Source organism: Lindgomyces ingoldianus (assembly GCF_010093535.1).
Source record: "Lindgomyces ingoldianus strain ATCC 200398 unplaced genomic scaffold BDR25scaffold_18, whole genome shotgun sequence".
Classification (NCBI taxonomy): domain Eukaryota; kingdom Fungi; phylum Ascomycota; class Dothideomycetes; order Pleosporales; family Lindgomycetaceae; genus Lindgomyces; species Lindgomyces ingoldianus.
Window position 1 is genome coordinate 669,450 of NW_022985179.1, and position 21,609 is coordinate 691,058.

The window sequence follows — 21,609 nt, forward strand, 5'->3', positions numbered from 1 at the left end:
GCTAATCGTTTGAGAAATCAAAGCTAGTCGCCCAATCGTAATCTGGGAACATCTGGTCTAGCATAGGCGGTGCATCATAGTTCGATCCATCCCAGGTGTCAAAGTTCATGCCTATTGAATTAGGCTAGAGTTGGCTTATCGCTTCTATTGGAAACTTGCTTATAGTAGTTGGTGGGCGTAATTCTGCTGGCTCAGTCTCCTGTTATACTGACTCTTTCGATGTATGTTAGTCGCAGTGAAAATCTGAGGGCCGGACTTGAAAGTTTACGAGGTGTTGCTTGTTCAGTATGCATATTCGGAGGTGCAATGCTTTCCTCTCCACTGTACTGGTTAGACATATTCCCAAACTCCTCTCTCCAATACCAAAACATATCAAAACTAACACTCATGCTCAACCAAGTCCGCAGTCTTAGCCCGAGAGAGTCAACTCGCCCATCTTTCCTCCGAAAGGGCTTCGAGCTTCTCCAGAGTTGTCTAAAGCCTCGGAAGGGGAAGCATAGTTTGGCTCCCATGCCTGTTGAAGCCACAGGACCATCCCCGAAAGAAGGCGAAAGCGACGCAAGCTCGCCTGACGTGTCTGTGGTATTCAGGAAAGACCCAGAGGCTCTCTCTACTTCATTGATGTTCTGAAGATCTAGTGGCTGCATATTTGGCATTAGAGCTGACGACATCTGATTCTGGTCATCGCCCGGTCGTATATTCCACTTTAATTGCTCGAGCTCCCGCCGCATTTCCGCATTGGTCTGTCGCAAATTCCGGGTCGAAGTGGGTAGAATGCAGCATTCCAAGTCAACTCTCTTGCACCGGCTGCATGGACCATGGGGCGTTTTATGTTTCTCAACGTTGCAACGAATCTACTTGAAAGTTATCATGTCTCGTAATAGGTGATGATTAGAGCGTGGGTCCATTCAACCTTCTGTTGTCTGCACTCGACGCAGGCTTTCCGTCTCAGAATTGACATCTTCAAAGATAATGTAACACTCTTTCGGACTACGCAAATCATTCGCTGCTTCAGAAATTCGCGCAAAACACAAGTTAGATGGAGCATTACCATGTCACATTAAAATTCTCAACCATGTCTGCCTCCCAACAACTGATAGGATCGTCTTCTGCTTCCAACACTTCTACATTCGTCTCCACATCCATCTTACTCTGCCTCATACCTCTATGTAATTTCTAAAAATTCTAGGATATCATTTGAGGTGGCCATAATATATTCATCGAAGATGAGAAGGCAAGACAAAAGAAAATCAAATAACGAGAAGAGTCAAGGTTCCTCCCATAAAGTGGACTGCTGGGACCTGCCCGAGAGGGAGCAAGAGAAAATCCCAGTTGAACTCCTTGAGACCCTGATACCACTACACCCCGCTCTCCACAAACGCCCCACTCTCTCCACAAGTGTCACACTAAACTCTTCAGCATACATGGCTGCATGTACTCGGTCTATGCTATGCAAATGGAAGAACGATCCCCTTTCTAATCGGGCTCTCTCGACCGCCAGCACTGGATCCTTCTGCAGAGTATCCTGAATCGCGATCAACATCGTCGTCAATATCGATATCGAAACCAGTCGCTTTTTGCTCCGCCTGTTCTCCATCGTTCTCGTCGCCAGTCCAAGGTTTCTGCGAAGCACCCCGGGTATTCCACCTCAAGGTGCGTGACAGCGAGTCGAACCACTCGGTCGGCTGGGAAAGCACGGTAGGGAAGGGATATTGTGAAGCAGCGATCGTGACATGGTCGCCTTGTCGAAGCTCTACGCGGCCCTTGCCATCGAAGGCGCAGTAAGCTGTAGCTCGAGAATTCCGAGGAACGGCAACGCGAAGGAGCATGCTGTCGTTCAGAAGCATGGGCCTGAAGCTCAAGGTGTGGGGACAGATGGGGGTGAGTAATATGGCAGGAATGTCTGGGTGTACGAGAGAACCACCAGCGGAAAGGGAGTAAGCGGTGGAGCCTGTAGGAGTCGAGAAGATGCAACCGTCTGCTTGGACAACAGTAAGGAGGTTGTTATCACCATACAATTCCAGGTTCGAAACATAAGGCGATGGTCCACGGTCAATAACAAGCTCGTTCAAGACCTCGAATTGCTCCGCCTCAATATGTTGCGGGCCGCCAGGGGCAGCATTTCGCTGGTAACGATACACTGTACATGTAAAGCGCATGCGGAGGTTCACCCTCATACCGGCGTCACCCATGATCTTGGAAAGGGCCTCTTTGTACTCGTCGTACTGAAAGTTTGTGAGAAACCCTAGGCTTCCCAGGGAGAACGATAGAATAGGAGGGACGATGCGTTGGAATAGCCAGCTTGTGTATAGCACAGTGCCGTCACCACCAAGTGTCAATACTAGGTCGAACTTCTCTGGGGAGGTCCAGCAAAGTTCGGGAGTCCAGAACCGGAGCATACCCTCGATTCGTGGGTCCTTGGCGAGGAGGGAGGCCATGTCGAAGCGTTTTGACTTACGGAGCTTGTGGTCTACATAGACGTTCACCCCGAGGTCCGAGCCGTATCGAGGGGTGCAGAGCAACCACTCAGTTAGCTCTCTTGTGAGGTGGACAAGGTCGTTATCCCGCGCCTTGGTGACAATCATAACATTGCGGACCGTCATCCTGATCGGCCGGCGCTGCAGCTGTTTCGAGACCTCGCGTACACTAGTAGCAGTTTGCATTAAACGGGAGTGCGATATTGTATCGTCTTCTTGTATCTCGTCTAGGACTTTCTCAAGGTTGACTGCCTTGTCGAATTTCTTGTGGAAAAAGCATGGCGATGCCAGCGCAGCCATTTTGCTCGCAGATAAATCGTCGGCATTAAAATTCAAGTCCGAGAGCGCCGCTGCAAGTTGTTGGTGAGACACAGCGTCTGAAGAGCTCCTCGTTTGCGCTTCATCGTTCATTGCTTGACCCTCCATGATCATGCAGTCCAGTGATGGGGACTTTGACGCATGTGACAGAGGGGGCCGTCGGGATTGCAGTGCCTTGATGATAGTTTGGCGGGGTATCGAGTCGATTGAGTAGGCGTTCTTGCGGTGCTTGCGCTCGCGATGTTCGCGAAATGACGACTTCTGGGGAAGAGATGTTAGATTCTCTATAGATGATGACGAAGACACTACGGGCTGCTCTTCTGTGCAAGTTGTGTCGTCGGCAGGCTGTGCGATTGAAGGCCGGTCAGATTTCACAGGGCAGGGCGCGCCGCTTATTTCTGTCGTTGCTACCGAATGCGCATTGTCGAGGTTTGCCTGAGACGTGGTTGAGGGTTGCGGAGCTTGCGGAGCGTGAGTGCCAACTGAATAGCTTAAGGTCGACTGCACGGAATTAAGGCCGGAGAAGGACTGGCGTTGTGGGGACAGTAGCGGGTGAATCTTGGTTGGACTAAACGGCTCCCTTTGGTCGGGCATGATTACGGAGTTATGAATGCTGAGGCGGTGCCAAATACCGGGATCGGGTGAATGTCAATAATAATAGACTAGCCGTCGGGTGGTGGAGGTGGCGGAAATGCCGGAGAACAGATTATTACACTGCAGCGCTCGGAGTGAATAATGGACGAAATATGCGCACGAAGAAAGACGTAGCCAGACGTCGCGACTGCAAGCTATTATAAGGACCGGGTGATCAAGAAAGAGAGCGTGGTGAAGCGTGGTGGTGTGCTATCGCATCTGATAGCTTGTGACCGTGGTAGGGCTGAGGTGACAGTGACAATAGGTGCAGTGCCGCCGATGTTGAGGTGAACTATCGATGATGACGGTGATAGAAGAGCCCGGCCCAGCCTATCGCGACAGAGAAAAGAAGAGAAGATAGGGAAAGTGACAGCAGTCGACCACTGGCCGAGCGCCGCAGAAGCGAAAGGAAGCGAGAAGGAGAGGTTATCGCGGTGCACGAGGTGGACACCAGTTACGCCGGAGCGAGTCTATATTCACTCAACAGCACTGCAAGCTCGTCTCCCTTGAGTGGTCAAAGCCACAAGCAACTCTACGCGCCAGCCTCAAACGACCATACCTCAACTCCGTGGCGGCTAACTAGAAAAAGCCTCATAGGAGTCGACGCACTTTGTGTGTCACATTCGTGGTCTTTGCTCGGTCAGCCCCCATCAACCACAGTCAAGCTTTGGAGAAGCTTTCAAAAACGTAGCACGACACGAGGACTGGACGCTCACACCCCCAATTCTAGCCGTGGCTGCCAGTCCGTTCTCCGGGCGCAGGAACTATCTTGCTAGTTTCTTTTGCAGTTCTCATCCTCTGAACTCTAGAGGTCCGTCCGGCTTCAGAGTATCACCTCGCTTCCCAGTATCACATCTCAGGCACATAACAAAGGCTTTGGCAGCTCAATCAAATGAAGCTAAACGAGACCAGCAGGGCAAGGGCTGGATCTCGATTGAGCCTCAACCTGTGCGAAGCCCCAACAGATTGGTCCTGCGAGGTTCCCGCCTCCCGAAATACCCTGTTAAGACAAATAGGAATGCTCAGGAGGCGAAACAGGCCAGGGGTGGCCCTGACCGTCTGAAGTTGTCTCGACCTTTCCTCCTCCGTACCAAAGTACCAAATTTCAAGCAGAGAAGCGAACACTTGCAACACCCTCCTCCTTGCCAAATTTCGGATTCCGCTACAAAGCCGATAACGAGAGCCATGTTCGATTGGGGCCCTGCTGTTTGACCCGAAAAGCCCCGCGAAAATCACACACCTCAGAAACTGGAGGGCACCAAACTAGATTCAAAGGGTCCAGGTGCGGCGTTGCACGTGGAAAACTTGAGGTAAATGGGGAGGCGGCTTGCGTATTTGCATCCGCCCAAGAGACGACGAGGGCTACCCACATGGATGATATTCGTACATCTGCGGCGTCAAAGATCCATATTCTACGCCACACCTCGGGGTTCAGGCTCGTAAATGGCTTGAATTGAGGGATTTGAGCGCCTACTTTACTCCCTGACTTATTGTTATCATTCATACTTGAGACAGAGTCCAACTCAATCGCAGGCTGAAGGGCAATCATCATCGCATCCCGCGGGATGATAGCTAAGTCAGGGTTGAGGAAGCGCTTCTGCTTCTCATTTGTTCTGACCTCGGGCACCGTCGTTGGAGTCCAGCCTCTGACCGAAGCTTTTGTGACAGTCTTGCATGAACTGTTTCCACTTTGGTTTATGATTCGTGTTGCTGCCGCTTCGCTTCCCGATTAGGAGAACTACGTCTCTATTGACACTCCGACGACGAATGCGAATGCGCAAAACTATAATTGTTGCTAGATTAATGATATCTCACTCTAAATCAAACTGTGATAATGCCTTCACATTTCGTTAGCTTCTAGTTCTGAATTATTGTAGATTCACTCTTGGCGGCAAGAGGACTTGGCCCTTTGCTAACCGCCGGGCGCAAAGTGTAACTGAAACATGAGCTTTTTCTATCCACCAAAGGGCGTGGTATCTCTTGACCGTAGAGAAGGATGAAATAAAATATCCAGGCGCATGCGGCGCCCTTGTGCGCGACTCATCGGAGAGCCTTTCGCGCGAAGTTGGGAAGGATGAATGAAGCTTCGTGGATAGCCTTGCTGTAGTACTTGCACAGCTTCTCCTCCTCTTCCTCGGACCAGCTACGGAGTGGCTTCTTCACGTCGCGATTGGCATCCTTGCAACAGACCATGAAGCCGATCTGGCCGGAAGGGTACGTAGGAATAGTCGTGTACGCGTACTCGACGACGGGGAAGACTTCCTTGCATGCCTTCTTGAGGTTGACAATCAGGGGCATGTGAAGCCATTGGTTTTCAGCTTTACGGGGAAATCAAACAAGTTAGCTCGTGCGGCACAGGTCACCTTGGCGGTGCTCGAACAGCGGCTGAAATATACCACCGGGCTGAGGGAGGAGGGGGCTTACAACCTTGAGTGGTGATGACACCACCTTCCCGGAGAGCACCGTTCAGAAGCTCGAAATAGGCTTTCTGGAAGAGAGCTTCTGCTGGGCCTTCGGGGTCACTAGAGTCAGTGATGATGATATCAAACTCGTTCTTCCTGTCCTCAAGGAATTTGAACCCATCCCCGACGATGGTTGTAACGGCGGGATGCTGGAAACCAACCGACATGCCAGGCAGATACTTCTTGGAAAGACGGATGACAGCCTGCAAGTCCATGAGCCAGGTGCTTCAGTGTCAATTCTCACAGTACTGACCTCATCAATGTCACAGAGAATAGCCTCCTTTACACACTCGTGCTTCACAACTTCACGAAGTACACCTCCATCACCGCCTCCGATGACTAGAACCTTTTCAGGATTTGGGTGGGAATTCATCGCCAAGTGTGTAATCATCTCTTGATATCTGCCCTATATCAGCCACTTTCTTCCGGAACCAAAACGACCCGTTGTGGCATTTGTTGATTGGGCTGGAAAAGATCGCGCAGCCGTAATGGGGTAGGGCTACAACGTACGAGAACTCATCGCGCTCGGTACATTGTATAACATTGTCGAGGACCAGCACGGTTCCATAGTCGCTGGATTCGAAGATGAGCACGTCCTGGTACTTGCTCTTCTCATGATGAAGGACCTGGTTGACTTTGAGTGTCATAGCCTGACCCGGCCACATGTCAGAAATCTCGCGGAACCAGCCATCTATTGAAGGGTTGAAATTAGCGGCGTATTTGGCATCATGGAAGTTAGCCATAGGCAATTGCGTACCTTTAATGGTCGGATGAGTGATCTGGTCAGCCATTCTGCAGTTTGAGGTGATGGTGCGATTGAAAAATGGATAAAGGCGGGGAAAAGGGGTATTGTGGGAAACTAGCGGGAGGAAGGAAAGTAAGAAGGGGAGAAACCTCTTGGGAATTATATACGGCCCGTCAGGTTGGGGCGAATTTGAGGTTTTTTTCTGTGCTTGGGTTGCAAGACTCGAAGAATTGATTTTGGCGGCGTGTTCTGCCCCACCATCATCGAATCGGACGCCACCACGCTAGTCCTAGAATAGTGCAGCCTTTCCGAGGATCTTGGCGAGGCCACGGTCATTCTCAACTGAGCATTCATAATTGAAAAGTACATGTGCAGATATCGTTTCCTGCATCACTTTTGTATCGCTGATTTTCTTTAAGAGAATGGCTTACTGTAGCGTGGGGTAAATGTGATCTTTCGCGCCTTCGGTGAAGATGAGCGTCCGATCCGGAGCTAGGACAGGTATCGATTAAGTCCATTTGAGAACGAGGGTTCTCGTATATACGCCTCTCAACCTCATTCGCAGGAAGCCAAGGCACCCGGGCAATCGTAAGGCACGTGAATGTACAACGAGAACAGTACAAAAAGGCCCTCGGGCCTTTTAGCTATGACTTTACCTTAACAACAACTCTTCAGCTCTGCCACTATCATTGAAACATGTCAGAACAAGAGGGAGTAGCCAAATTGATTCAGGAGATCCCTAAAGACTACCAGAATATCAAGAACCCTGAAGACATCCCTTGGTTCGTCAAGGAGTTGACGAACATCAAACCAGACGCGCGGGATCTCTTCGAGAATTACTGTAAGATCCCTTCTGAAGATGTGGTTCCTCATATCAAACAGATCGTAAGTCATCTGTTCCGTAGGGGGCCTTCAAACGAGGCTAAGTGTTTCTTTTCATTAGAGAGATAAGGCATTCAAAGTGGTAAGTAGTCCTAGCACTTACATTCTAAAATCTCAAGAATGACACTTTGAAAGTATCCCTATCCATGCTTGGGTCACTGGGGATTCCTTGACCTAAGTATCAGCCAATCGCCCAAGTACGATGAAATCCTTCAACGCGTCAAGAATGGCGACAACTACCTTGACCTCGGCTGCTGCTTTGGGCAAGACATCCGGAAGCTGGTCCATGATGGCGCGCCATCTGAGCATACCTTCGGCAGCGATCTGCAGAAAGACTTTATGGATCTTGGATATGATCTCTTCCTGGACAAATCCACTCTCAAAACCACTTTCATTCCGGCAAACATCTTTGAGGAGGGCACAGGCCTGATGCAGCTTGTGTCCAAAATTGACATCGTCCATGCTGCTTCCTTCTTCCACCTCTTCGACTGGCCGGAGCAGGTCCAGATTGCTAAGAGACTCGTCACAATCCTGAAAGCAAAACCTGGGTCGCTTGTAGTCGGACGCCAGATTGGTCACACGGATTCCGGAGAGCTTGCCCGCCAAATCGAATCATCAAAATCAAGATTCAGGCACAATGAAGCATCATTCGCTAGAATGTGGAAAGAAGTGGGCGAGGCGACGGGGACTGACTGGTTGGTGGATGCTCATCTAGAAGCTGAGGACCTGGGCAAAAAGTCAAACTTCAAGTACAACTTCATACCCGCTGGTACGAGATGGTTGCGTTTTACCGTTTGCAGGCTGTAAGTGCGAAAATTCGGGGAGGGTCTGATGAGGTCTTGGCTTCAAATTGCGTCTTGTCATATTGCGTCAAATGTTCCAGCAGGTACTTCAACATACCTGAATTTGAATATCTCAATTTCTTCCTGTATCGCCTAGCGGCCTGATCTCCCTGAGGATCGATATTTGGCACTTACGTGCGGTTGGGAGGGATCCTGGCAGTTATCATATTTCAAGCGTTTCAGCATCAATTATGCAAGCATTAACCATAATAGACGAGGGGCTTTGAGATATCTACGGATTAGAAAGTGGTAGATATGTGTCGATGACCAAGGCATGTCACTCAGTTTGTTCAATGGACCAATCACATTGTTATATTCTAAGATCACGTGAATCAATATCGCCAAGACTTGTATCAAACATTCGTGGCTTCAATATTGGACGAACACACACACTCCCATTTCTAGCGTTCGCTGACTTTCACGCGCCCAATTTGAGGCCAAAGCTTCTCTCACATAATGGATCCATATTCGCCCGAAGGAGGTAGAATTCCTACGCATTCCAGCCCCTAACTCCCGCTAACATCCTGGACCGTAGAGCTTATAAACATCCACACCGCATTTCACTCCGGCGCTTTCCAGCAAGTCCTCGATTTCGACACCTCATCGCTCTCCACTGCAAATGCTCTCCCCGCACGAGTCCTCAAGCTCCGCTCGCAGATCGCCCTGGGACGGTCAAAGGAAGTAGCTAAGGAGCTAAATGGTGAGAAAACACCCGACCTAGTTGCAGTGAAGCTGTTGGCGGAGTACTTGGATGGTAAAGATGTGGTGGAAGCCGCGAAGAAGCTTGCAGAACAGAATGGCAGCGAGAACCTGACTGTGCAACTATGCGTTGGAATGATACTTGCTAGGGCGGGGGAAGTTGACGAGGCATTGGCACTATTGAGCAAGCACCAAGGGAGTCTTGATGCGTACGTTCACTGTCTACGACTTCGTGATAGCGGGTGCTTTGCAAGGCCAGTTAGGCTGACGCTATATTTTCTGAATAGGGTTGCCCTCATAGTACAAATTCACCTTCAGCAGAACCGCGCAGACCTCGCAGCGAAAGAAACACAACGGGCCAGGAAATGGGCGCAAGATAGTTTGCTTGTCAATATCGCCGAATCATGGGTAGGGATGAGAGAGGTACGTCTCGCTGTCGACCATCGACTCCATATAAGCCGTATTGTCCGGGGCCTCCAACGCCTATACCATGAAAACGGGGTATGCAAGAATATGCTAATGTGATGATGCTAGGGAGGTGAGAAGTACCAGGCCGCTTTCTACGTCTTCGAGGAGCTTGCGCAAGCCAACCAATCCCAATCCCCACATTCGCTCGTCGCTCAAGCAGTCTCCGAGCTCCACCTTGGCCGACTCCCTGAAGCTGAAGCTGCTCTTAACCAAGCTATTGCTCTCGACTCTAACTCGGCCGATACGATTGCAAACCTAATTGTCCTAAACACATTACTTGGCAAGAAGGACGAGACTACACAGTTGAGGTCGCAATTAGAAAAGGTGGATGCAGAACACAAAGCGCTCGCGGACTGGAAGGAGAAAAAGGAGGAGTTCGAGAAGGCGAAGGCGAAATATTCGCCGAAGTTTGAACCTTAACGATCACACATAGAATGGCGTTAAGGAGGCAGCTTCCGGATCAGGAGCCAAGGCACATGGGCAGTAACTTTGATTGTATCGGAAAACCATGCGTGGTGATAGACGTCCTACGAAGCGTGGAAGGATTTACGATAGATCCGCCGTGCCTAAGTATTCCGAAAGACAAACGAACTTTCCCAGCTCAGGTTTTTAAACGTGCATCAAACTCGAAGTTGTTGGGATGTCTGTGGCATACCCTTTAGCTCTAGTCGGAAATTTCTTCAGGAAGGATGATATTAAAGAGCATGTGTGTGAAAAACCCGTTGCTTCAATACCTTTGTCTTTCTTAATGCATTCTACTACAATCTGTGGATGGATGACACGCTCTAGCTAAGTTCCTAGTCGTACGATGTCTTGCAGGTGTCAACATTTGCTTTTCCGTCTAATCGAAATAATGCTCCCGTTCTGGCTTCAGCACGCGAATTTATCGAAGAACAGCGACACTCTAGCCCGAACCATGGAATCTCCTCGCGAAGTACGGAGCATACCCGATACTTTCGCGATAGTTTGTTTTGTAGACCTGTGTGTGTTGCGAGGTAAAGAAAACATGTATCCGTAGAGTCCTCTAGGGATGCTCCTTTTCTACGTAAATTCACATCTCTTTCTTCCAATCTCTGTAAGAGAACTCATATTTCTTTCTTACGTTCACCCCTCCACCCTTATTTGCGATTATCCTATTGACCAGGCTCTGTGAGGGAACGAGCTGGAAGCATTAAGAGTATGACGTCCCGTCAACGCCGGAAAACGGGCACAGAAGCCGCACCAAAACGAGGATTCCTGAGCAGGTTTGGAACAAAGAGCCAATTGAGCCTTCGAAGCCCGCTATGTAATACTTGCCTGTCTTTGGGGTTGGGGGCTCCCCCCCTTCCTTCACCCCGCACACCCACGACGCCGGTGTCGATGAACTCATGGGTGTTTCCCGGGTCGCCGGTTTCGACTTCGAGCGGACGTGGGTGTGGGGCGGTAAGTATTGGGAGCTATGACGATTTGGTGGAGCGGAGCAGTTGTCCATTTTGTCAGTTGGTGCTGCATTTGGTGAGGAAGAAAGGGGAGGCGCCGGCTCTCGTAGGTGGGAGCGAGGTGAGCAAGAATTGAGAACCGCAAGTGTGGCGACGCTTACACGAAATTCTAGGGCCCCTCATGGTCACCGACGACAAAGTACCAACTACGCAGATCCGGCGACGGCTTCGAGGTCCGCGAAGCATCCAACATTTTTGGCTATATATGTCCTGCCGGTGACGACATTGCACCAGCACCCACCGCGTCCACATCAGGCAGCTCGGCGTCTACACTCGACGCTAATCTCATTAAAGGATGGATGACAGAATGTGAACAGAAGCACGTGAATTGCAGCCTCCTGAAGGAATACATAAAGTCAAACGATGCTCTCGATATCCTTCTCGTTGATGTCAAAAACAACCGAATCGTCAAAGGCCACACAAACCAACGCTATGTCGCACTCAGCTATGTCCGCGGCAACGTCAAAATGCTACAGACGCTTAAGGAGAACTTCAATACCCTACGTCGTGACACAGCTCTCGATCCGCATAAATCAAAACTTCCAAAGGTGGTCATAGACGCTATGAAATTGGTCTCCTTGCTGGGGGAACGATATCTCTGGGTCGATACTCTGAGTATTGTGCAAGACGATATCATTCGCAAGAGCGTGATGATCAACAACATAAACCAGATATACGGAAAAGCTTTATTTACGATTGTTGCCGCCTCAGCTCGCGATGCAAACACGGCTCTCCATGGCGTGAATGCTGGGACTCGTCTGCCATACGTTGTGGAAGAAACGATTGACGGGAAACGGTTTCTCTCTCGTCCAGCAAATTTACGTACTCTTCTCAATCAGGGCTCGTACGGGACCCGTGCCTGGACGTACACAGAACGACTCCTCTCGCAGCGCTGTCTGATACTGACGCCGCATCAAGCGTATTTTCAGTGCCCGGAGGCTGTGCATACGGATGCCAATGCTAGTAAACCGGATATGATTCACCCTGAGCTGGACATCCCCAGTAACCCCTTACTAATGATTCAAATGGAGAGAGCAATGACACAGAAAATGTTCGCAGACACCTTCGATGAAGGTGGGTTCCTCATTTATGACGAGCTTGTGCGTTCCTTCACTCGCCGCTCACTATCAAACCCTATGGATAAGCTCCCAGCCTTTGCTGGCATCGCCACAGCTCTCAAGGAAGACTATAATTCGAACTTCGTCAACGCTTTGCCTGAAGCTGTTCTCGACGCAGCACTGCTCTGGATATCAGTCAAGACTGAAAGGAAAGAAGGTAGCGAAGACCGCCTAGTCCAGCGTTCCCGCTTCTTCCCCTCTTGGTCCTGGGCCTCGCAACCCGGCTGCATTGACTACCTCTCCGGTCCACTAAACTACACCCTCCTAAACGGTGGGCCGGGTATCAATACAGAAATCGGGACCATCTTCCTACGCAAACAAAAGCGCCTGCGCCCACTAAACCGCCATTTCGAGGACTTGGTCCGGCAAGGCGAGGGCCTGACTCCTGCACCCAGCGTCGCGGACATGCCGACGCCATTTTTATTCCGCGATGTCGATACCTTGTATTTCTCAGCCATGACCGCAAGCCTGGATCAATTCCGCCTGAAACCCAGCATAAGAGACGAAGGCTCCGTCCTCCTTTTCTCGAAAATCCTGTCACCAGCGAAGTCCCAACTTCCTGATCAACACAAATGCTGTGGGAAGATCTGGGTGGACGACTTCTCTGCATTTCTCCCCGCAGCTGTGGATCTGAACGATAACCCACCGAAGAGGGATCTTGTGTTGTTGAGCAGCACGCAGGTGCCGAATGTGGCGGAGCATTTGGAGATCAAGGGTGAGTTTGCGACAGAGGAGTTTAGGGATGATGGAGAAGCGTTGATGAATGTATTGGTGATTGAGTGGCATGGGGAATATGCGGAGAGGTTGGGTGTGGCGCAGGTTCATGGGAGGGGGTGGAGGGCAGCAAGGACGGCGAGGAAGATTGTTGTCTTGGCTTAAACAAGAGAATTATCGAGATCGGTATGTTCATTGGGGCTTTGGGATTACCATTGGTAGCAGGGGGCGCATAAATGGATGGGACCTGGTGTTGATGCACCTCTGGGTCTGGAACGATGGCTCTTCAAAGCATAACAACATGATGGAGGAATGTATATATAAGGGGTGAAGATGGTTTAATGTGGGAGTCTGGCGTGCAGCCATAACTGCTGTACAGGTGGTGATCGTTGAAGACTTTCCATCGCATCACTTGTCTTTAGACATATTAGTATAGTGTTTAATTTTTAATCTTTCTGCTGAGATGTTGAGTTTGTAAGGCTTATATCTCGACCTCTACTAGATCTTGTGAACGTATAAGGTAATCTCTTCGGAAATTTGAAGGTCGTACCCTCTTGCAATTGTCGATACTGGCAAGGCTACCGATCAACATTCATCCCATCCGTCCAAACCCATCGTCCTTCAGCACCGTAATCTACTCGCAACATGAGGTCTGGGGTCCTGAAATACCCCCATTTTGTGATATGAAGGGTTGCCGCAGAATTCTCCGCTACTTTCTCCTCCATACAACTTCCGCCGCATCGCCGCCCTTCATGCTGTATCTTGAATTTATGCCTCAGGAGCCAATTTCGAACGGGCCAGGGTCCTCTCCCAGTGGCCTAATTTGATCGTCTCAACCTTGTCACTTAAGCTTACCATAGTATACCGCTCTTCTCAAAGCCCAGCTAAGGAAATGGAAAGCTGCCAAAACAGCAATTCCTTTCACTGCCCCGTGTGGTCCATGAATATGCTGGTTCTGCGCACGAGGGAAGTCCTGGTTGAGCGCGTTTTTCATGGTTGTCTCCGCCGTTTGCGCGGCAGACACGTCACTTAGCTTATCAAAGCAGTGCTTTTGATGATGAATATGGCGGGCAACAGTTTCGACGCCCTGTGCCGTCGTTTATCCGGAACGCGAGGAGCGCGGCTGGCTTCGAGAAGCTCCAGCAGACGGCTATGTTTTCCGAACGATCGTTTGATGTCATGAGCCCAAGGCTCTTCAAAACTAAACGAGGATGAAGGTTGTAAAGCACCAACGCTCGAAACAATTCCCGACATGCAGGCTCATAGAACCAATAGGATTCTGGCGCGCTGACAGTGTCAATGCCAAGGCTGTCAAATTCTCCACCGTATCCGGGCCAGAAACTTTCCGGGAGGCTAATTGGGTTCCAGTCGCGAGATGTCAACCAAGTTAAGCCTCGTGACAACACGAAGAGTGGTGTGGTGGGCTATTTCTGGACAGGCTCAGGACGCGGTCGGAATGCAAGAGAGTTGGTGAACTAAAGAGGGATTGGGTTGACAAGGGAAGCCAAGCTTCTGTCAAGCGCGGTTGCCGATCTGCGACTAGCCTCGTGGATCATCCGTTGCGTCGGTATCTCTCGATTCCTGCCTCCCACTTTCGCTCGAATAGCATCTACCAGAACTCGTTGCTGTCAGCAAACTTCCCGCAAACTTCGTTGGAGGAATACGTTCCTCCTGTAATAACCCGAGCGGCTCGTACTGGAGCCCATGTTTCTATTCTGAGACGCATAAAGAGCAGCCTGCGACTCGGACTGTGTGGCGTCGGATTTTGATACATCCGAGCGACACACCAGGCCCAAGCACACTCAGACCAAGACACTCCAAGCACACTTGGAACAAGCTTAACTTTAGCGTTGAGCCAATGTGGATCCACAAACCTCCCCCAGCGAGCGACTTGGCGAGCATTTTGCCAAATGTGGATGCTTGAGTGCTCTCCCCTGAACCCGCTGTGGATGAATTTGCACCCGTGTCAGTGGATATGGCGGCATCGAGAGCTTGCTCAAGACAGCGAGCGTCCGTGACCTTTTGAAAGGTGTGCATCGTGCATGTCCGTCCATTGTGGAGCGTATCAGCCATCAAAATCTCGCGAACCAACGATTCTTACAGGGTCCATTTTACTCCAGCTTAATCCCGCAATCTGGTAGTCCTTTTCACAGAGCGGGCGAGTGTTGCAATTTACGATCCTCGCCTTGTTCTTCTTTTATCTTGTGGCGTAGCGGCGTTAATAGCGTGGTGTATATGTACTTGCGCTTACCTGCGTCAATGGTGGTTGTCTTTTCGTCCGCTTTCTCCGCACTACTTTGCCCGAGGCTTAATTACCTGGCGCGAGAACGTCAGCTGATCGTTAAGATGGAGATGGACGGCCAAAGAAGAAAGACTACTGTTGAGGAGGTACAAACTCCATTGCTAGAGAATATGGTTGTCCCCCCAGTCTTTAAAGGGTTGACGAGGGAATTGGATAAGTTGGCTGAGCAGCCGTTGCTAGGCCCGAGGGCAGATTTTCCATCGCGTAAGTTATTCCCAGGGACATGAATGAGAGCCAATATTAATGTTTGGTTAGCTACGTTTGCATTTGCACAGAAAGATGTCTCAGGAAACAAGAGACCGCAGGCCATTGCACATCGAGGGTACAAAGCTAAGTTTCCGGAGAACACGATGGGGGCTTTTAAGGGTGCGGTGGAGGTTGGAGCACAGGCTATCGAGACAGACATACACCTGTCGAGAGATGGTGTTGTAGTACTATCACATGTGAGTAGATTTATTCTCTGCGTAAACACCGTGCTGAATTTTTCCAGGACAAAGACCTGAAAAGGTGCTTTGGTCGGACGGACAAGGTCATTGACTGCGATTGGGAGTTCTTAAGCAAATTAAAAACTCTTAAGGAGCCGCACGAATCGATGCCTCGACTAGTTGACTTGCTGGAGTACCTCGCTTCACCAGGAATGGAAGAAATCTGGGTGTTGCTCGACATCAAGGTATTTTCGCAGTCACTCCATTACGAAGCAACCTAATCACTTCTTTAGCTCGACAACGACCCAGAAGACGTAATGCGACTCATTGGTAGCACGATTAGTAGTGTGCAGCCCTCTACCAGGCCTTGGTCGACACGTATTGTTCTCGGATGCTGGGCGGCGAAGTACTTACCACTATGCTCTCGGTACCTTCCCAACTTCCCGGTCTCCCACATCGGCTTCTCTATCCTTTACGCCTCCCACTTTTTCTCAGTTCCCAATGTCTCATTTAATCTCCAGCAAGGCGTCCTTATGACACCATGGGGAAGGGCATTTATCCGCAAGGCCCACTGCGACAAACGACCCGTTTTCGCCTGGACTGTAAATGAAGAGAAACGGATGCGGTGGGATATCCGGCATGGTATTGACGGCGTTATCACGGATGACCCAAAGCTGTTCTTGGAGGTGCGGCGGGGGTACCATGAAGGGATGCGGGATCGATTCAGTCTCATGTTGATGCTGGATATCATACGGATTAACTTCTTTGCGCTCATATTTGGCGTCCTATTTCAACTGAAGTTCGGCTTTGGGGAAGGGAAGGCGTTAGTTCGTGGTCGAACGCGGCATTAGCGTATGGGGTTAGCATTAGCATTAGCATTTCAGGGGAAGGCGTTGAAAGAGCCTCTTATCATAACAACGACTAAACATTATGGTCACCATGTTTCTGTCTTGATTTCCGGAGAGCTGAGCTTTCTTTTTCACCCTTCATCGCTTCGTTTCCCTACTTGTACAACTTTCAAGTTCTTCGCCTCTCCTGATTCACCTACTTCTCAGCTTTACAGGCCGCGGGATCAGGTATAACTGCTCAGCGTCATGGTCGACAGTTCCTTTCCACATGTTGTTGACGATCTTCGAGGGGTCCAAGCTTTGGTAGGTGGATGTGAAAGGCTAGGCCCTAGCTTCAACGCCAGATGGGGACGCGCCCGATATTTCCCCGCAACGCGTCTCCCAACCCACACCAACACTACACCACTAAAATGCCCAGGTACGTGTAATCAGGTCAGATATATGTACATGTATGTGTGGCTAATCATAAGACAGAGAGATAATAACCCTACAGGCTGGCCAATGCGGCAACAGCGGTGTGTATGGCTAGTATATGAGACGGAACTTGCTGATGTATGTGATTGCAGTTGGCCAACAATTCTGGCAACAACTCTGCCAAGAGCACGGCATCAACCAAGACGGCAATCTTGAAGACTTTGCGACAGAAGGCGGAGATCGGAAGGATGTCTTCTTTTACCAGTCTGACGATACCCGCTACATCCCCCGCGCAATCCTTCTTGACCTTGAACCCCGAGTCCTTCATGGCATTCAGAACAGCCCGTACAAAAACATATACAACCCCGAAAACTTCTACATCCACAAAGATGGCACTGGCGCGGGGAACAATTGGGGGGCCGGTTACTCGATGGGCGAACAGGTGCAGGAAGAAGTTCTCGACATGATAGACCGGGAAGCAGACGGCTCCGACTCGCTCGAAGGATTCATGCTTTTGCACTCGATTGCTGGCGGCACAGGCTCTGGTCTAGGCAGCTTTATGCTGGAAAGGCTCAATGACAGGTTCCCGAAGAAATTAATCCAGACTTATAGTGTTTTTCCGAATACACACAACTCAGATATCGTTGTCCAGCCATATAATAGTCTGTTGAGTATGCGGCGGTTGACACAGAATGCGGACTCAGTCGTATGTACCCCCAATAATTGCAGAGGGTAGTTGCTAACTGCGTAGGTGGTCCTTGATAACAGCGCCCTCTCTAGAATCGCGGCAGACCGACTCCACGTCCAAAACCCATCTTTTCAGCAAACGAACCAGCTGGTCTCAACCGTCATGTCCGCCAGCACCACAACTCTCCGCTACCCTGGATACATGCACAACGATCTGGTGGGCATTGTCGCATCGCTCATTCCAACGCCTCGCTGCCACTTCCTTATGACCTCGTACACTCCCTTCTCAGGAGAGAACGTCGAGCAGGCGAAGACAGTCCGGAAAACCACAGTCCTTGACGTCATGCGCCGACTGCTTCAGCCAAAGAATAGAATGGTGTCGACAAATCCAACCAAAAAGAGCTGTTACATGTCCATCCTAAATATCATCCAAGGCGAGGCAGATCCCACCGACGTACGTCTTCCTCTTCAATTTCGTCCGAGCTGGGTTGTTTGATTATTTGCCCCTCAATCATAGCGGCATATACTAACATTCTTGCAGGTCCACAAATCTCTTCTCCGCATCCGCGAACGCCGTCTCGCAACCTTTATCCCCTGGGGCCCTGCCTCCATCCAAGTCGCCCTCACCCGCAAATCCCCTTACATAACTTCCTCCCATCGTGTATCTGGCCTCATGCTTGCAAATCACACTGGTATTGCGACGCTGTTTAAGCGAATCGTGGCGCAGTATAGTACACTAAGGAAGCGGAATGCGTTCTTGGAATCGTACAAACGGGAAGCGCCGTTTAGAGATGGGTTGGGAGAATTCGATGAGGCAAGGGAGGTAGTACAGGGACTCATTGATGAGTATGAAGAGGCCGAGGGTGAAGACTATTTGTCTAAAGAAGGGGAGCCGACGAAGCAGGACGAGGATAAACGCGTCAGTGCTTGATGAAAACGTGCTGGGTGGGATTGAATCCAGGCTGTTTTCATCTTGGTGTATTTGGTTGGAGTCATGCTTGTACGGCCTGAGATGAGGATTAGATGAATGGTCTGGTGGGGGCGTTTCGATTGGAAGGCCAGATTCTAAGGATGTAATCATGATACCATTTCTTTCAAACTCTGTCCCGCTTACCAGATCAGCAGCCTACTACTACCATGAATGAATATTTCAAGATCATTATCATCGGTCAATATGCGTGCCTCGTACGTACAATACAAACTGATGCAAAGCTAAACTGGACAAAATAATAACGCTGTCACATTACCGTACGGGCTTACTACAGTAAGATCATAGCAGCACCAACACCAATGAACACCACCGCAACCCAAATATGCAGATCCGACCGCACACCAAGCGCGCCTGCTGTTTGAAACGTCGGACCTCCTCCAAGTCCACTCCAGATGTAGTGACCCGGTCCCTGGAACGACGCGACCTCGGTTGTCGATCTGGTAGATCCTGACGTCGACCGAGCCGAGCCCGACGACCCTGTTCGTCCAGGCGTTACGGTCATCGCGCTGGTTCCGCTGATGACGACAAGTGCGCCTCCCGAGGGTCCGAGGGAGAATGTCGTCCCGCTGATGGTGGTTGAAGATCCTCGCAACAGAGTTTGCCCGTTTGGTAGAATTACGCCGCCATTGCTGGCAGTGACGTAGGAAAACCCTGTCGGTAGCGCAGTGTTGGAAAGAGGAACTGTTGTTCCGTCAATGATGAGCGCTGTCCCGGAAGGTGCGAGCGAGATCACTGTTCCGCTAATTGTGACCGACGATCCAGGATACAATGTTACGCCGTTCGGAAGCACAACGCCGCCCCCAGGCGCGGTAACAGGCGATATGGGAATTGTCTCCGAGCCGATGACGATGTATGACCCTGTGTTGGGATTCAGTGGGATGCTGCTGCCGTCTACGATAATAGCGGTTCCGGAAGGTGAGAGTGAGTACACGGTCCCAGAGACTGTTGTCGAAGACCCTGGAAGAAGTGTCACTCCATTTGGAAGAACGAGGCCACCACCAGAAGTCGTGACAGGGGAAATGGGGATTGTGTTTGTGCCGACGACGATGTAGGATGCGGTGTTGGCGTTTAGCGGGATGCTGCTCCCGTCGACGACGATTGCGGTCCCGGAAGGTGCGAGTGAGTATACTGTTCCGTCGACTGTTGTTGAAGATCCTGGGAGGAGGGTAACGCCGTTGGGGAGTTTGATTCCGGTTTGGCCTGGGGCGAAGGAGAGAGGAACTGTCTCCGAGCCGATTGTGATATACGACGGTGCGGTAGGGCCCGCGGGATTGAAGGTCACGGTTGCGTCCCCGACGACGATGGCAGAGCCGGAGGTTGGGAGGTAGATTGGTGTGCCGTCGACGGTGAGGGTGCTGCCTGGCTGGAGAGTTTGGCCGTTTGGAAGGACTACGGCGGTTTCGGACTGTCCGGCGGAGTATAGAACTGTCTCCGATCCTACAGGAATCGCCTGCGTTACTTGCGGGTTGGCCGGTGGTTCTGATACTCCTGGCTGGTTTCCTGCAGTCGGAGCCGGTGGGTTGTTCCCATTGCTAGCCTCTGGCTGCTGACTCTGTCCAGGTTGCGGTTGCGCAGGTGCTTGGCTCTGTCCTGGTTGCTCGGCGGGCTTAACATCTGCCAGTTTGGACGCCGCAGGGTCAGGCGGGTTAGGCGGTGGCGTTTCGCTGGCACCAGGGACGTCTGGTTTACTGGCTGGTGCTGGTGGGTTTGTGACCTTTTCATATTCCGTCGTTGTCGCTGTCATAAAACGCGCTGTAAAGGGTGCCACAAAAGGCGCGACTTCCGGGGGCAGAACACAACTCTGCCATGCGCTCTCTCCTAGGAACGATTCCTTGTACTCGGTTATAAATCCAGGTTCGAGTGTCGGCTTGAAGAGCACGCCCTCAGGATCATATCCTAATGGATGAGTAGGCATAACGAGAGGCAGCTGAGGGAATGAAGGGAGAGCCACAGATTTGGATTCAGGGACAGCCGTTTCGCATTTTCCTGAAGTTTCGAGCGTCCCAGACCATTGATATCCGTCGGGCCATCTGAGGAATCTTGTCGGGAAAGCTCTGCGCACGGATCAGCACACTGGAGAGCTCATATGTAGCACTCAGTCTAACTTACAGGTCCGTCGTTATCACCTTCCCTGACCTTGTATATGTCACTGTGGTGACGTGTGTGCCTCCAGCATTGACGTCCGGCAGGACGTATCCGCTAGGTATCTCATTGAGGCGGAGGGAGGTCTTGGTGGTGTTGTAAACTGTGTTGACAATTACGACAAGGGTCGCTGCAATGATGGTTTCTGTGAAGGTGTACGGATACCAGAAGATGGTTGCAGGTGGTGTTGCTGAGACGAAGCAGCTAGCGTTGCATGATCCTGTATATGAAGACGAGGAACTTGACAGACTAGAGGATTTGCTTGACGAGGTGCTGGATACGCTCCCAGATGTGCTGATTGAACTGCCCGATGAACTTATCGAATTTCCAGATGAAGTGGCCGAAGAACTGATCGAACTTCCAGACGAGCTGCTGGTTGAACGACTCGATGAACTGACGGAACTGCTAGTTGAGCTACTAGTCGAACTACTGATCGAACTACTGATTGAACTACTCGATGAACTGGTGATTGATATGGACGATACGGATTGCGCGGACGAGCTAGAAGATTTCGAAGTTTCACTCGTATAAGGAGAGCTGGAATTTGTGAAAACAGCACCTGCGGAAAGGTTAAGGCCAGTACGAAAGTTGACGTCGCGTAAAGTTCATACCTTGACCAACTGCCACAAGGCTTAATCCCAACAACAAACTGACGGGTAGCATTTTGCCCAACAGGGCTGAACAAAAGTTCCGACCACCGAGGCTGATATGCAGTGTGAAGGCCTCTCGGAGAATGGGGAACAAAGGAAAGAAGCATATGGTTCCCACCACACTTGGAGGTTGAGTCCGCCATGTCGCAAAGCGTGCGACACGTGCAGGGTGTGGGCTATTTTGCCTTGCTTGCGCCAAAGGAATCTCCTGTCGTTAAAATCGTGGACCATTCAAACTACAGGATTGCCGAGTGGCATGAGGTGAAACGCCACGAAGGAGCAAAACCAGGATCTAGATCTTCAGCTGAAGGGAA

General features: G+C 50.6%; 8 protein-coding genes across 8 annotated transcripts; 4 read left to right on the forward strand and 4 right to left on the reverse strand.

The window, feature by feature from the left end:
* Position 1: 1 nt before the first annotated feature.
* On the reverse strand, positions 2 to 1,161 carry BDR25DRAFT_355830 (uncharacterized protein; the record flags this gene model as incomplete). Its single annotated transcript, XM_033695531.1, has 5 exons — positions 2 to 124; positions 213 to 807; positions 859 to 874; positions 914 to 990; positions 1,052 to 1,161. 5 exons carry the CDS (start codon positions 1,159 to 1,161, stop codon positions 2 to 4), a joined length of 921 nt encoding a protein of 306 aa, XP_033546960.1.
* BDR25DRAFT_304075 (ATP-NAD kinase) lies at positions 1,063 to 3,862 on the reverse strand. The gene has a single exon (XM_033690131.1). The coding sequence runs from the start codon at positions 3,387 to 3,389 to the stop codon at positions 1,449 to 1,451; it is 1,941 nt and encodes a 646-aa protein (XP_033546961.1). The 5' UTR covers positions 3,390 to 3,862; the 3' UTR covers positions 1,063 to 1,448.
* Positions 3,863 to 5,225: 1,363 nt separating this feature from the next.
* On the reverse strand, positions 5,226 to 6,993 carry BDR25DRAFT_287826 (spermine synthase). Its single transcript, XM_033688354.1, has 5 exons — positions 6,648 to 6,993; positions 6,401 to 6,581; positions 6,144 to 6,291; positions 5,856 to 6,093; positions 5,226 to 5,746 (listed from the first exon to the last, which is right to left on the reverse strand). The coding sequence occupies exons 1-5, from the start codon at positions 6,679 to 6,681 to the stop codon at positions 5,469 to 5,471; spliced, it is 879 nt and encodes a 292-aa protein (XP_033546962.1). The 5' UTR covers positions 6,682 to 6,993; the 3' UTR covers positions 5,226 to 5,468.
* A 307-nt stretch (positions 6,994 to 7,300) lies between these two features.
* BDR25DRAFT_304076 (uncharacterized protein) lies at positions 7,301 to 8,661 on the forward strand. The gene is made up of 3 exons (XM_033690132.1): positions 7,301 to 7,520; positions 7,579 to 7,599; positions 7,653 to 8,661. The coding sequence occupies exons 1-3, from the start codon at positions 7,332 to 7,334 to the stop codon at positions 8,322 to 8,324; spliced, it is 882 nt and encodes a 293-aa protein (XP_033546963.1). The 5' UTR covers positions 7,301 to 7,331; the 3' UTR covers positions 8,325 to 8,661.
* Positions 8,662 to 8,747: 86 nt separating this feature from the next.
* On the forward strand, positions 8,748 to 10,205 carry BDR25DRAFT_262793 (coatomer subunit epsilon). Its single transcript, XM_033686787.1, has 4 exons — positions 8,748 to 8,840; positions 8,895 to 9,267; positions 9,346 to 9,481; positions 9,593 to 10,205. The coding sequence occupies exons 1-4, from the start codon at positions 8,816 to 8,818 to the stop codon at positions 9,944 to 9,946; spliced, it is 888 nt and encodes a 295-aa protein (XP_033546964.1). The 5' UTR covers positions 8,748 to 8,815; the 3' UTR covers positions 9,947 to 10,205.
* A 1,030-nt stretch (positions 10,206 to 11,235) lies between these two features.
* On the forward strand, positions 11,236 to 12,251 carry BDR25DRAFT_370112 (uncharacterized protein; the record flags this gene model as incomplete). Its single annotated transcript, XM_033697129.1, has 2 exons — positions 11,236 to 12,006; positions 12,079 to 12,251. Coding segments are annotated over exons 1-2 (876 nt in total), but the record flags the coding sequence as incomplete, so codon positions are not given.
* A 2,820-nt stretch (positions 12,252 to 15,071) lies between these two features.
* Positions 15,072 to 18,443, forward strand: BDR25DRAFT_314863 (tubulin-domain-containing protein; the record flags this gene model as incomplete). Its single annotated transcript, XM_033691486.1, has 9 exons — positions 15,072 to 15,342; positions 15,394 to 15,581; positions 15,629 to 15,808; positions 15,857 to 16,249; positions 16,586 to 16,639; positions 16,905 to 16,926; positions 16,978 to 17,531; positions 17,577 to 17,966; positions 18,054 to 18,443. The coding sequence occupies 9 exons, from the start codon at positions 15,072 to 15,074 to the stop codon at positions 18,441 to 18,443; spliced, it is 2,442 nt and encodes an 813-aa protein (XP_033546966.1).
* A 1,777-nt stretch (positions 18,444 to 20,220) lies between these two features.
* BDR25DRAFT_153922 (uncharacterized protein) lies at positions 20,221 to 20,863 on the reverse strand (the record flags this gene model as incomplete). The annotated part of the gene is made up of 2 exons (XM_033683942.1): positions 20,221 to 20,557; positions 20,613 to 20,863. Coding segments are annotated over 2 exons (588 nt in total), but the record flags the coding sequence as incomplete, so codon positions are not given.
* Between the last annotated feature and the right edge of the window lie 746 nt (positions 20,864 to 21,609).